This window comes from Carcharhinus amblyrhynchos, chromosome 8 (assembly GCF_965287045.1).
Source record: "Carcharhinus amblyrhynchos chromosome 8, sCarAmb.v2.hapA, whole genome shotgun sequence".
Classification (NCBI taxonomy): domain Eukaryota; kingdom Metazoa; phylum Chordata; class Chondrichthyes; order Carcharhiniformes; family Carcharhinidae; genus Carcharhinus; species Carcharhinus amblyrhynchos.
The window spans coordinates 102,599,316-102,614,175 of NC_137331.1; the positions used below are offsets into that span (position 1 = coordinate 102,599,316).

The window sequence follows — 14,860 nt, forward strand, 5'->3', positions numbered from 1 at the left end:
AGCTCAGAGGGTTGTGAATCTGTGGAACTCATTGGCCCAGTGCAGTGGAAACAGAATCAATCAACAAAAATACAGTTATGGTTCTGATGAAAAACAGGAGCAGGCAAGAAAGTGGAATTGAGGCCAGGATGAGATCAGCCATGATCATGTTAAATGGCAGAATAGAGGGCTGAATTACCTACTCCCGCTCCTAACTCCAATGTTCCAATGAAACAATGTGCAGGGTGACAGGAAAAAAGCAGGAGGATGGCACTAAGTCATAATGCTCATTTGAAGAGTCGGTGCAGGCACAATGGGCCAAATGTCTTCCTTGTGCGTGGTAATAATTTTGTGATTCTGTGAATTGAATGGTTGGGATGTGAGTTCCAATAGCTATTCCAATACAGGCTGTGCTTGAACCTAGTTCAAATCTGAGTCAGAGTCAGGCTGACGTACCTAATGAAGTCAAAAACTAAATTGAAGACAAAATACAGTATTTGTTGGACAAATAACAGGCTCAGAACAAAATGGGGCAAGGTCCCAAATCCAAGGTTCCCCAAGTTTTAAAACTTTGAGTCAAGAAAGGAAGTATCCTTTTGGAATAGGAAATCAGGGTTAAGTTGTATTTGTAAATAAATGAAAAACACAAAAGGAACAGAAATTGTATGGAATTTGAACTCCTTGTAACTTTTTCATTCAGGAGGAAAGAGTATAATTGCACTCTCTTGTGGGCATTGTGTATCTGCGTATACAAGCAAACCAGAATAAAATAGTTTCAATTGGAACTCCATTTGTGAGCAGCAATGTTGTTGTCCTGCAAAGATCAATACATGTGCAATTGTCTCCTTATGCCACCCCCACACCTCCCCAAACTCCCGACCAGCAGCCAACACACCTACCAAACATCCATCCTTACAATCTGGCAGCTGTTGCTTGGAGACAGATCTCTAAAATAGTAAACTGGTCTTGCCAAAATGCCGGAAGTATGTCCTTCTGGGTTCCCTGATCTGGAAAACAGATCTCCAGTACCCACTTTAACTGCAGCCTGAATATAGTCGTACACCTTCCATTTGTAAATAGTGGGGTCATGTATATGCATGTGCAGGAGGGGGAACAAGAGAGGAAGTGTGTGTTCAGCTGGGAGTGTCAAAGAGGATTTAAACAAGCAAAGTCAATATTTTTCCTCTCCTCTAATTCTTTGTGGATCTGATTGAATGATTTCAACTTTTTTTTGTGGTAATTAGTTTTTGCACATCAATGCTTTGGAAATGGAATCACTAATTTGGTTCAACAATCTCAGAGTCAAGCAGTTAATCTTGATTTTATGTGATTGTGGAAAATGGGTGATAACAAGTTTTAAGCTCATTTCATAACTTGCCCCAATTTTAGTTTCATGGAAAGTAATGGATATTTGCAATACAAAACCATCTTATTGAACCTTTCAAAGTGAATATTTACCTCCAAGCACTTCCAGTGGAGCTACAGCATAGATCACAGTTAGAAATAAAGTCCATGTATGTTAATTCTATCAAGTACACAACTTCTCCCCAACCCACAACATCACCTGCTTATCTTCATCTTTAGACAACCATGGACAGATACAATGAGCCCATCATGCTTATGCCAGCTCTCTGAATCACTACCAATCACTCCCATTCTCCTGCTCTTTTTTCATCCCCTGAAAATGTTTCCCTTTCAAATATACATCCAACTTAGATTCCTTTCTCTCCATCCCCCAAAACTATGGCCTTGGGTTCATTCTGTTTCTAAGCCATGTTAGAACTTTGCTCAGAGTACTTCACACTGGTGGCCACACTGAAATTGTATCCCATTCCCAGTACAGAGATCCCTGACACATCCCGATCCCTAAGCACATAAATACTTAAAGCTTGATTTAATCATGGATACTCAACATGGATAAGCTAGGCTACATGAGTGTCTGTATCTTTCAGGACATGAATAAAATTAATCCAAAAATCCTAATTGTCACTTTTGTACTAATATATAAGAAATGGCAATGCACAGATGTGATTCATTTTCCAAACTTGTTAAGGGACTTCAGGTAATGTTTGCTCACTACTTGATGTCACCCAAACCCTACAATAAGCCTGCTCCCCTAGTGATTATTCTGCAAAAGCCATCACTTCGCATGTCTCTTCACTGCATGAGGTGGTTCTTATCGAAGTGCTGCTGTGGAGGTACACGGGCTTAAACTGGCACCAATTGCGGGCATGCATTATCAGAGGACACAGATTTCATTTTGGTTTTACCCAAAGTTGTGAGTTTCACCTGAGACACCAGTGCAGTGCCATGTTCATTCCAGAGGGGCGCAACCAACATCCATTCAGGTGGAGAGAGAGACATGTGACAGTTAAACAATAAATAAAAAGATAAATCAGAATTGCCTACTCAATTGTTTTTTCATAGAAAGCCTTTGCTTAATTTCTCTTGTGTATTTTAAGGCAGGAAAAGTATTTTTTTTTAGATAGATTTAATCTGAAATGTAAATTATTTTTAGTACTATTTACAATACAATCATATCGATCACATGGGTTAATATATGGATATTCGTAATAAAGAATCAATACCGACTCAGTCAGTGCTTTCCTACAAGAAAACACCTGGCAATGTTGGAACACTTTGGGGTGCTCTGAGCGAGGAGTGGAAACCGGGTGTGCTACTTGAAGTAGTTTAATCCCGCCACCAGCAGGAACTTTTCCAGGAACAGTTCAGAATCAAGGACGGCAATGTGAGCTGCCCTTCCAATCAGCGCATTGGCAGTGTTTGGCAGTGCGTGGAAAATATCGTAGCGGAGCAGAGTACAGTCCTCGGTCTCTGTCACTGGCTGAAGAAGATTGTTGATCATTTCGGTGTAGACACAACCTGTCCCGGGGGAAAACAACGAAACATTAGAAAAAGAAGCAAGTAATATTCACAACAGAAGTGAACAATTCCAATTTCTATGCTTATTTGGTGGTACATAACTTGAATTTTGCTAAAAAGAGATATGTTGCTGAAGTTTTTCACCTTGCACTCATCAGGACAAACACAAGAATGAGAAATTTCAAACAATCACGACAAGATAAGAAAAAAAAACAGGATAAGATGCTGATTTATTGGCAGGTGGATTCTGATTAACTGAGGCACGACATGGGGAAAGTAACAGGGAGCTATAGGTTCCCAAGCCTTTGGGTAACTCAAAGAAGGTGCAAAGCTTGAACATAGTCCTTTTGTTTGCAGAGAACAGGTTCTTTCATATAAATGTATGTCACTCCTAACAAGTCTGTCACTTCTGACAAGCCTAAATAAGCCATATTATAAGCTTGACTGATCTTGGTCATAAATGTCGCCAATAGTGCACTTGGGTTTGATCAGAAAGTGCTGCCCGATCATGGAATCAGAGCTGGCTGAAGTGAGTTGGAAAATAATGCTAAGGAGAGGTCAACAGGAATGCATTGGCAAACATCTAAGTGGAGATTTCAGAGTGTATCAAATGGATACAGTCCAAAAAGTAAAAGAAAAATCCATGAGACAAACATACTAGGTGGGATTTTCAAGCCGTTCTTGCTGACGGTGAGCCTTTGCCCGTGGGTTCCCTAGTGGCAGATGGTGCAAACAACGGGAAACCCCATTGACAGTGGTGGGACCGGAAGATCCCAAAGACCTATGCTGCCACAAAGCACACTGCTGGAATTGGGTGGGTGTGGGGGGAGGGAGGGTGGAAAATTAAACCACTATTGTGGTTAGCTCAAAAAGTTAGAGATAGTATCAAACTAAAGAAAAAAACATACAATCATGTAAAGATAGTTGGAAGGTCAGAAGATTGAACAGCATGTAAAGGAAAGCAAAGGATGTCTAAAAGATTAATAGGGAAGAAAATATTGGAGAAAGCTAGCCTGAAGTATAAAAACAGTTTCTTTAAGTATTTAAAAAAGAAACAAGGAAACAAAGTGAGTGTTGGTCCGATAGAAAGTAAGTCTGAAATACTGATAACGGAAAACAAAATATTGGATTGAACAAGTATTTTGAATCAGATTTCACAATGTAGGATATAAATAAATTCCTGAATGCATTGATGAATCAGGAAATGGAAGGGAGGGAGAAACTCAGGAAAATTAATATTTCCAGAGAACTGATACTGAGTAAGTTGTTGGAGCTGTGGACTGACAAGTGCCCACGCCTAATGGACTTCATCCTGTATTCCATTAAGAGAAGCGGCTAGTCACATAGTAGATAGTTTGGTTTTAATTTTGGATTAAGATTGGAAAATAGCAAATTACTCAAAAAGACAGGGAGACAGAAAGTGGAAAACTACAGGCCAGCTTGTTTGACATCTCTCACAGGAAAATGTGAGAAGGCATTATTAAATAGATTACAGCAGGGCATTTGGATAAGTTCAAGGTGATCAAATAAAGTCAACGTGGCTTTGTGAAAGTGGATAAAAGGAAACTGACGGTTGATTTTGATTTGATTTGATTTATTATTGTCACATGTATTAACACACAGTGAAAAGCATTGTTTTGTGCGCACTATTCAAAGCATACCATTCATAGAGAAGGAAATGAGAGAGTGCAGAATGTTCTGTTACAGTCATAGCTAGAGCATAGAAAAAGATCAGCTTAATGCAAGGTAAGTCCATTCAAAAATCTGATAGCAGCAGGGAAGAGGCTGTTTTTGAGTCGGTTGGTACGTGGCTTCAGACTTTTGTGTCTTTTTCCCGAAGGAAGAAGGTGGAAGAGAGAGTGTCTGGGGTGCGCGGGGTCCTTAATTATGCTGGCTGCTTTGCCGGAGCAGCGTAAAGTATACACAGAGTCAATAGATGGGAGGTTGGTTTGCGTGATGGATTGGGCTACATTTACGACTTTTTGTAGTTCCTAGCAATCTTGGGCAGAGCAGGAACCATACCAAGCTGTGATACAACCTTAAAGAATGCTTTCTATGGACTGGATTTAGATTTCCAGAAGACATTTGATAAAGTGGCACATTGAAGGTTATTGTGAAAGGTGAAAGCTCATGGTATAGATGGTAGCATATTAGTATGGATAAAAGATTGGCTGGCTAACACAAAGCAATGAGTAGCCATAAATGTGTCTCCTTCAGGTTAGCAAGAATTAATGATTGGTACACCACTGGGTTCAGTGCTGGTACCTCAACTGTTTAAGATTTATATAAATGATTTGGATGAAGGCATGGTTGCCAAATTTGCAGATGACAAAGAAAGGTAGGAAAGTAAGTTGTGCACAGGACATAATGGAGCTACAAAAAAAAGATAGGCAAAGGGACTGGGCAACGTTCTGGCAAATGGAGTATAATATGGGAAAATGTGAAATTGTTCATTTTAACAAGAAGACTCAAAGAGAAGCATATTATCTAAATGGTGAGAGATTGCAGAGCTCTGGGGTGCAGAGAGATCTGGGTGTCCTGGTGTATGAATCATAAAATACTAGGGACAGCAAGTAGTTAGAAAAGCTCATAGAATGTTCCCACTTATTACAAGGAGAATTGAACACAAAAGTCGGATGCTTCATTTAGAGTACGGGTAAGACTACAATAGGAGTACCGTGTGCAGCATTGATCAGCATATTTAAGAAAGGATGTAAATGTATTGGAAGCAGCTCAGAGAAGAGTTGCACGAATACCTGGAACTAGCAGATTCCCTTCTGAGGAAAATTGGACAGGCTATGCTTTATGCTGGATTACAGAAGAGTAACTTGATTGAAACATTTAAGATCCTGAGGGGGTCTTGACAGGATGGATGTGGAGAAGATATTTCCTCTTGTGGGAAAATCTAAGAATTAGGCCTCACTGTTTAAAAATACAGGAGTTACCCATTTAAAATGGTGATGTGGTGAATTTCTTTCTCTCAGAGGGTTGTGAGTTTTGGATCTCTCTTCCTGAAATGGTGGTGGAAGTAGAGTCTTTGAACGTTTTTAAGACAGAGGTGACTAGATTCTTGATAAGCTTGGAAATTTCTCCCCCACTGAAACAGAGCCTCTTGAATGCTGGGAGGTAGTGACGGGGGTTACTGGAAGTCTCCAATTCCAAGAGGTTTTGTTTGGTTTGTGTGGCAGGGGAAGAGGAGAGGTCAAGAAGCCATGGAGAATCATTTTGCACCTTCCTGGCCCACAAACAGTGCTGTAAATGTACTTGAGCTCTTCCTAAAGCGCTTTTCATTTCCCCTCAGCTTCCTGAGGGGTGGTAAACTCAGTTACGCATTAAAAGACCTCATTAAAATATTTCAGTTGCCAACCCATCTCGTGGGACTGAATAGGCTGTGCTCTTTCCTGCCTTTGTTCACCGTGGAAGAAGGCAAGCTTCAGATTTCAAAAAAATGGAACATTTGTCACGACGCCAACCCACCACTTTTGGCTGTGAAAATCCCGCCCACAGTGCCTGGTAGTACAACTTCCAATTTATCAGCACAAGAGGAGCAATTTGCTAGCATATTGGCCCTTGATTGCTGCAGATTCATTTCTGGCAGCCTGCAACCATTCCAGTTTGGACTCCTCCACCCTTCTGTTTGCTACTTAATTTCTTTGGACATGCCAACCTTGAGGAAGGAGCTGTGCAAACAAAAAATAAGCACTGCTTCATTAATCTTCCATCTTCTCAGTGGGCGGTACTTAACCACCATACCCCCATGGTGCAAGGTCTGTTACAAGGAGTTCACTGTATGTGGAAGTCACAGCCACCACCTGTGTGCTTTATGTTGGTGGAGCAACAACACATCGTTTGTAACATGTTTTCTTCTGCTTTTTTGTGACGACCACCATTAAGTGCCAAAATCAATTCACTCACCCAAGAATGTGGCACTAAAGTACAGATGGTGGTAATTGCCTTTACATGTGCTACAAGCTTCTACAAATACATAAAGGGCAAAAGAGTGACAAAGGAGAGAGTAGGGTCTCTTAAGGATCAACAAGGTCATTTATGTGTAGATCCACAAGAGATGGGTGAGATCCTAAATGAATATTTCTCACCAGTATTTACTGTTGAGAAAACCATGGATGGTAGGGAACTTGGGGAGTGTACATATTACAGAGAAGGATGTGCTGCAAGTCTAAAAGTGCATCAAGGTAGATAAATCCTCGGGACCTGATGAAGTATATCCCAGGACATTGTGGGAGGCTAGGGAGGAAATTGTGGTCCCCTAGCGGAGATATTTGAATCATTGATAGTCACGGGTGAGGTGCCTGAAGATTAGATGGTGGCAAATGTTGTGCCTTTAATAAAAAGGGCTGCAGGGAAAAGCCTGGGAACTACAGACCAAAGAGCTTCACATCTGTGGTGGGTAGGCTGTTGGAAGGTATTTTGAGAGACAGGATCTACAGGCTTTAGAGACGCAAGATCTGAGTAGGGACAGTCAGCATGGCTTTGTGAGTGGAAAATCATGCCTCACAAATTTGTTTGAATTTTTTGAAGGAGGAACCAAGAAGGTACATATGGGCAGTTGATGTTGCCTACATGGACTTTAGCAAGGCCTTTGACAAGGTACCGCAGGGTAGGTTGTTGCATAAGGTTAAATCTCATGGGATCCAGGCTTGATGACAGAAGCCAGAGGGTGGTTGTAGAGAGTTGTTTTTCAAACTGAGGGCCTGTGACCAGTGGTGTGCTTCAGGGATCAGTGCTGGGTCCACTGTTATTTGTCATTTATATTCATGATTTGGTTGAGAATATAGGAGGCATGGTTAGCAAGTTTGCAGATGACATCAAGATTGGTGGCATAGTGGTCAAGGAAGAGAGTTATCTCCAGTTTCAATGGGATCTTGATCAATTGGGCCAATGGGCTGACGAATGGCAGATGGAGTTTCATTTAGATCAATGTGAGGTGATGCATTTTGGTAGATTGAACCAGGGCAGGACTTACTCAGTTAATGGTAAGAAGTTGTGGAGAGTTACAAAACAAAGTGATCCAGGGATACATGTTCATAGTTCTTTGAAAGTGGAGTCACAGGTGGACAGAGTGATGAAGAAGGCATTCAGCATGCTTGGTTCCCTGGGTCAGAACATTGGATACAGGAGTTGGGACGTCTTGTTGAAGTTGTACAAGATATTGGTACGGCCACACGTAGAATACTGTGCACAGTTCTGGTGATCCTATCATAGAAAGGATATTATCAAACTAGAAAGAGTGCAGAAAAAATTTACTAGGAAGCTACCAGGACATGATGATTTGAGTTATAGAGACTGGATAGACTGGGACTTTTTTCTTTGGAAGTAGAAGGTTGAGGGGTGATCTTATAGAGGTCTATAAAATAATGAGGGGCATAGATCAGCTAGATAGTCAATATCTTTTCCCAAAGATAGGGGAGTCAAAAACTAACAGGCATAGGTTTAAGGTGAGAGAGGAGAGACACAAAAGTGTCCAGAGGGGCAATTTTTTCACACAGAGAGTACAGTGTATCTGGAACAAGCTGCCAGAGGTAGTAGTAGAGGCTGATACAATTTTGTCTTTTAAAAAGCATTTAGTTACATGGGTAAAATGGGTATAGAGAGATATGGGCCATATATGAGCAACTGGGACTAGCTTCAGGGTTTAAAAAAAAGGATGGCATGGATAAGTTAGGCCGAAAAGCCTGTTTCCATGCTGTAAACCTCTATCACTCTGTCACTTCATGTTTTGAAAATGTAATATTCCAAAATGATCAAAATCAATTAACAAGATCAAGTTTACAAAGGCTGGGAAAGCAAAGGAGCATCAGAAAAAAGGAAATGGTAACCAAAGAACTACAAAGTTTCATCTAGTTCATCTTCTACTGTGCTGATATTTTGCTTGATGCATTAATGGACTGGTCTTCAGCACTAAATGATTCTATGATTCTTCTATGATTCTGTGACTGATCATAGTATTTAATTATTACCAATTAGTCTACAACAGACTCAGACACAACGTAAGTAAAACTTCAATGATAATGAGCTTTGGCGACAGAAGGCCCAAAATCTCATGCTCATTCAGAACATGCTGCAGCATGCTTCAAAATTATTCGTAGAATAGAATCATAGTATCTCTACAGTATAGAAGGAGGCCATTCAGCCCATCAAGCTGCACTGACAACAGTCCCACCCAGGCCCTACTCCCATAACCCGACACATTTACCCTGCTATTCCCGACACTAGGGTCAATTTAGCATGGCCAATCGATCTAACCCGTACATCTTTGGACTGTGGGAGGAAGCCAGAGCACCTGGAGGATCACACAGACACAGGGAGAACGTGCTAACTCCACAGGGACAGTGACCAAGGTCATAATTGAACCTGGGTCCCTGGCGCTGTGAAGCAGCAGTGCAAACTACTGTGCCATTCCTGTGTCACTGCGCTGCCTATTCAGGTAGTGACTTTTCTGAAAGAAGGCAAAATTGCATTTGAGTGAATTGATACTAACTTATTCTTTGGAAAGCTATTCCACAGCTTATCACTTGTTAATGAACAGGATTTTGGCCTATGGGACCCCTGGAGCCTATTAGTTGAATGGAGGCTCTCTCCCAGTGGTAGAACAGGGCTGTGAGGGTGGGGTGCGATGGAGGAGGGGAGGGGTGCCAGAGAGGGAGAGTGCTCCAGGATCACTTTGGGGGGGGTCCCCCTGCAGCCACATATTTATCTAGCTGCAGTGGTGGTCATTTTCCTTCTAAGCATGTTAAAAGTGCTGACAAGGTACCTCAAGATGGAGGCTCCTTAGTTTCCTTTCCTGCAACAGCAGCTGCAGTTCCTCAATAGGAACTTTGGAAACCTGCCTGTGTCTTCACTTGGGACAGCGAACATGTCCTCTGACGACTCACTGCCCAATCTTCCGGGTGCTCCGATTACCTCCCACACTCCAAAGATGTACAGGTTAGGTGAATTGGCCATACTAAATCGCCCCTTAGTGGCAGGGGGATTATTAGGCTAGATATGTCGGGTTTTGGGGATAGAACCTGGGTGGGACTGTTATCTGTGCAGACTCGATGGACTGAATTGCCTCCTGCTGCACTGTAGGGATTTTATGATTCTAATCCAGATGAAGGTGATGTTGCATTACTGCTCTTGATTCAGTGCGGGGTCAGCCAACATCCAGATTACAAACACTCTCTTGTCAGATCTTTAAGCCGTCATTCTCACAATGTTGATTAATATCTCTTTTGTTTGGAGTTCAAGTTCCTGAATATATTTTTACCATTTAACATTTGTGAAATGTCCAGTTTAATTTTCCTGAAGTGGTTGTTTGGCTGAGCTGCTTTATCGCAGATTGGCTCTGCTGTTTCCCACGGGAATGTGTTGGATGTGGATTCTTCTCATTCAGTTTCCCTTCCCAGCCAACAGTTATCACTTACCGAGAAACCATGGGCCAAAGTATAGAGTAGAGGAAATCAGCAAACTTGATCCCAGGAATGAAAAGCTTGATATAGAAGGACTGTAAGACTGTAACTCGATGGAGTTTAGAAGGATGGGGGGGTGGGGGGGTTGGAATTTCATTGCAACTTACAGAATACTGAAAGGCCTGGATAGAGTGGTTGCGGGAAAATGTTACCATTAGTAGGAGAGACTAGGATCTGAGGTCACTGCCTCAGAATGAAGGGACAACCCTTTAGAACAGAGATGAGGAGGAATTTCTTCAGCCAGAGGGTGGTGAATCTGTGGAATTCATTGCAACAGAAGGCTGTGGAGGCCAGGTCATTGAGGTATATTTAAGAAAGAGACAGGTTCTTGATTGGTAAGAAGATCTGAAGTTATGAGGAAAAGGAGGGAGAATGGAATTGAGAAACGTATCAGCCGTGATTGAATGTTGGAGCAGACTTGATGGGCTGAATGGCTAAATTCTATTCCTATGTCTTATGGAACCGAATAATAAAGAAGGTAAGATCAACTAGATTATCTAATGTCAAACATGTTGTTTGAAACACAATGCATTGTGGAAGAAAGGGGGATAATTAGTATCATGAGACACAAAGCTTTGATGTCCTGGCAATGATTTCAAGACAAAATGGTGTCATGCTGCTTAGAGCTTTAGTGAAATTAAGGAAGAAATGGATGAAAATGATCCTTGCCTATTATCGAAGGTGGTAATAGGGTTGGCATTGGGTAAGAGGTGACTATGATCTACACTCAGTGATCTTCCCTCTCTCAATCGGTCATCTCTTACTCCTGTAATCTAGACCCAAGTCTAATTATTAATTCTTTCTTAATCTTTGCAATGCCTTTGCTGCCCTGAAATATAAGTCCTGACCCTTCATGTAGGTTTCTTGCTGTTTAAAAAGGTACAGTGTTATCTTTAGGCACTTGACGAAAGAAAATAACGAAATAAGCCATGAAGACAACATTTACCAGTCTGTCTATCTTTCAGTGCTGTCTTGCACATTTCAATCCGGGCAGAATGAAAAGGAACATATCGATCCTGCGTTGATGCCACCAGCACGATATTCTTGAAGTACTGCAGACCTAAATCAAAATAACAGACTGCAATTAGAAATGAGATCCAAATAAAACTTCTGATCTTCCGATTATTTTAAGTTTCTGTTTCTTCCCATTCTTCTCTGAGTCCCCTGCTCCTGAGAGGGAAGGTGGTGACAGATTCTCATACCTCCATCAAAGCGACAAGAGGCTAATGGCATCCAGAGACACAATTTCTTCAGCCACACCCTCCACCCATCCACTGGGATGAACGAAGCACTAATGTAGATCAGGTCCTTCAAAGCGACTCAGCTGGAACTGTTAACCTAACAGAGTGGAATCTGAAAACTGTGTGCTTATGCTCATTTATTTGATTTTTGAAAAACATGGTGTGTACAAGAATAACCAAGTCCAGTTTTTTCCGCTGGTTCTCCATCATAATGTACATGCAAATACTAAATTCCATCTAACCCATTACAACGGATGGCTACAATTTCCCCTTCTGATTTCAATAGATATTTGTGATACTCAAAAAAAATGTCCAAATTCTCACTTGATATTAAACCTTACAGACCGAAACATCTCAAGTTTAATCATTTCTTTTGCAGGGTTGTTTGGATAAGGACACACAAGAAGCTCGTCACAATCCAGCACAAAATACCCCGCTTGAGCTGTATTCTGTAAATATTCACTCTCTTCACCACTGATACACATGGGAGCTGCGTGCACTATATACAAGATGTACCGTAGCAACTCACTACAGGTCTGAAAGGTTCCACAGAACCTTTCAAACCTGCGGCCTCTACCATCCAGGAGGCCAAGGGCAGCACGCACATGGGAAGACCACATCTTGCAAGTTTCCCTCCAAGTCGCACACCATCCTGACAACATATTGCTGTTGCTTTGTTGCCACTGACTCAAAATACTGGAACTGTCTTCCTAACAGTTCTGTAGCTGGACTGCAGTCATTCAATAAGGCAACTCAGCAACTTCGCAAGAGCAATTTGGGATGGGCAACAAATGCTGGCCTTGTCAGCAATATTCATATCCCTATGAAAGAAAATAAAGAATAAAAGGTTTGCAACTTTATGATTAGGCTCAGTATCCCTGAACTGATCATCATCTAATGACACCCACTGGGCAGCAAATGCACAGGATGTTGGATGAGGAGAATCAGGCTGGATAATGCCTGCATTATTTCCCCCATCCTCAGACAATCATTGTCTAAGTAAAGTAGACCACTTTGGCTGAGGTATCTCTGGGCTGCTGCTATCTCTGGAATTGTTCCAGTCATGACAGAGCTTTCAGGAAAAGAGAGGAACATTTAGAAAGAAAAAAGCAATCATCTTTCCAATGGAATGAAGGCACAATTTTGACTAGTCCATAAAAAGCAAAACGCATTACTTAAAAAAAAAGCCTCTACAAGCATTGTAAATGGAACATATGTCATGAGATGTGTAATATAACAAATGTTTCTATTTGTCAACCTTGCATTTGTCACATTACATGGCTGATTGAATTGTGGCCTCTTTCTTTCACAGATCAGTTCGAAGCTGTAACTTTCTACTGAATGTGATATTTAGCTCCACATTGCTTTGAACAATGTGCATCTTCCATACAGATAGATTTTATTTATTTTTCACAATTTGCCTTTGTGCTCTTTGAATGGACTAAAATTGGTGCTGGGGACACTTTCCAGCTTGTTAAGCAGCCTGTGCAGCAGCAAGTATCCCTAGGCCTTGCACAGTACAGCCAGCTTCCCCTCTGCTCTGCTCCTGTGTTGTGCGCTAATCCTTGCAGTTCACATTTCACCGCTCTAGTGCAACACTTCTACTTTCCACATCAAACACGTTTATGATCTCAACAAAGACCTCTTCGAGATTTAGTGCCATTCAATGCGTAATAATGTGGCTCTTTTGTTGTGGGCTTGAAGATACTGAAATTGAGTCGAAACTACCCAAAATGAATTTCACTTAGGACCATGGCAGTCTACTGAAATAAAGGAAAGTACTTAATCGATCTCAGAACTTCTGAACGTTACTAACATTTAATGCTCAAACTCAGTCCCGGGGATAAACAAACAATTACTTTTAAACATCATGGATCTATCAATGTTCCGAGCTCCCTGAGCGAAGCTTTTTTTAGAAATGTATTTTCATCTTCAATACTAACACTGACACCAGCACTATTGGTTAAAAAGTAATAAATGAAATACCAGCAGCCTTCAGGTGTCTTGTGCACAAGTCCATTCTTTGTGTGTGAGCCACAGCTGGTGAGGCCACAGCTGGAACACTGTGTACAGTTCTGGTCGCCACATTATAGGGACGATGTGATTGTACTGGAGGGGGAGCAGAGGAGATTCACCAGGATACTGCCTGGGCTATAACATTTAAGTTATGAAGAGAGGCTGGGAAGGCGTGGGTTGTTTTCAGAAGACTGAGGTGTACAAGATTATGAGGGGCATGGACCAGGGTGGTTAGGGAGCCAGGTTTGTTGAAGGGTCAGTCCCAAGGGCACATAGGTTCAAGGTAAAGGGCAGGAGGTTTAGGGGGGAATGTGATGAATTTTCTTTTTACCCAGAGGGTGGTGACGATCTGGAATGCACTGCCTGAGAGGGTGGTAGAGGAGGGTTGCCTCACATATTTTAACGAGTACCTGGATGAGCGCTTGGCACATCATAATGTTATCAGACAACAAATTTTATGAAATTGGGCACACAAAATGGAAGCAAACTAAAGTTATCCTCAGAGCCTTCCACTAAAATCACAAAGTAACAGACACTGATCAGTAGGCAAGAGCATGCTTTTAGAATGCAAATGAGGGCTAGCACATAAGGGAAATTGGACAGGATGGCACCTACAGGAACTAAATTAAAGAACACATCTCCACCCCATCAAAATCAGCACTTCTAAACCAGTCAAACAACCCATGGAGACACCTAAAATTAACACAGTTAAGGGAGCATCCCTGGCCCCTCAAAACTCTTGAGATCAATAACAAACCTATGGTTCAAACCCCAGAGATTCTAGACCATTGATAACCAACCAGACAAAAACGATTAACACACACTTAAAACAATTGCTCCAACACTCGAAAACATCGAAACAGGATGGCTGAAATCAAATACTGTAAATAAAGGATTAGCATTTGAAACGCGAAGTTCAGGTATAACTACAGCCCGTTGTGGGGGAGTCTTTCGAGCATTTTCGGGACAGTCTGATTGTATGTCCTGACTTTGTTTCTCCGTTGACGTAAAAAGAAAATAAAGCTGTGCTGTTATTGAACTTCACCCTGAGTCCATAGTGGTCGTTTCGCCCACTCGCGCTAACAATAACGTTCAGAGCTATGGGTCAAATACTGGTAGATGGGATTAGATGGAAGTTCAGGTGTTCCTAATGTGTTGGTGCGGACTCAATGGGCTGAAGGGCCTCTTCTGCACTGTATGATTCCATGATTCTAGCTTTGACAGTGATCACCAAAAGGCTGCTTGACTTTGATGGCATCAAGTGTGCTGGTG

General features: G+C 41.7%; 1 protein-coding gene across 3 annotated transcripts in view; it reads right to left on the minus strand.

Moving 5' to 3' along the window:
- Positions 1-1,366: 1,366 nt before the first annotated feature.
- fam135b (family with sequence similarity 135 member B) overlaps positions 1,367-14,860 on the minus strand; it is a 401,595-nt gene continuing 388,101 nt past the window's right edge. For all 3 annotated transcript variants that reach the window (XM_080194586.1, XM_080194584.1, XM_080194585.1), the window contains 2 exons: positions 11,278-11,391; positions 1,367-2,862 (listed from right to left, as the gene is read on the minus strand). In XM_080194586.1, the coding sequence (XP_080050712.1) occupies positions 2,657-2,862; positions 11,278-11,391 (320 nt within the window). In that variant the 3' untranslated portion in view covers positions 1,367-2,656. The remainder of the gene's footprint in view (positions 2,863-11,277; positions 11,392-14,860) is intronic.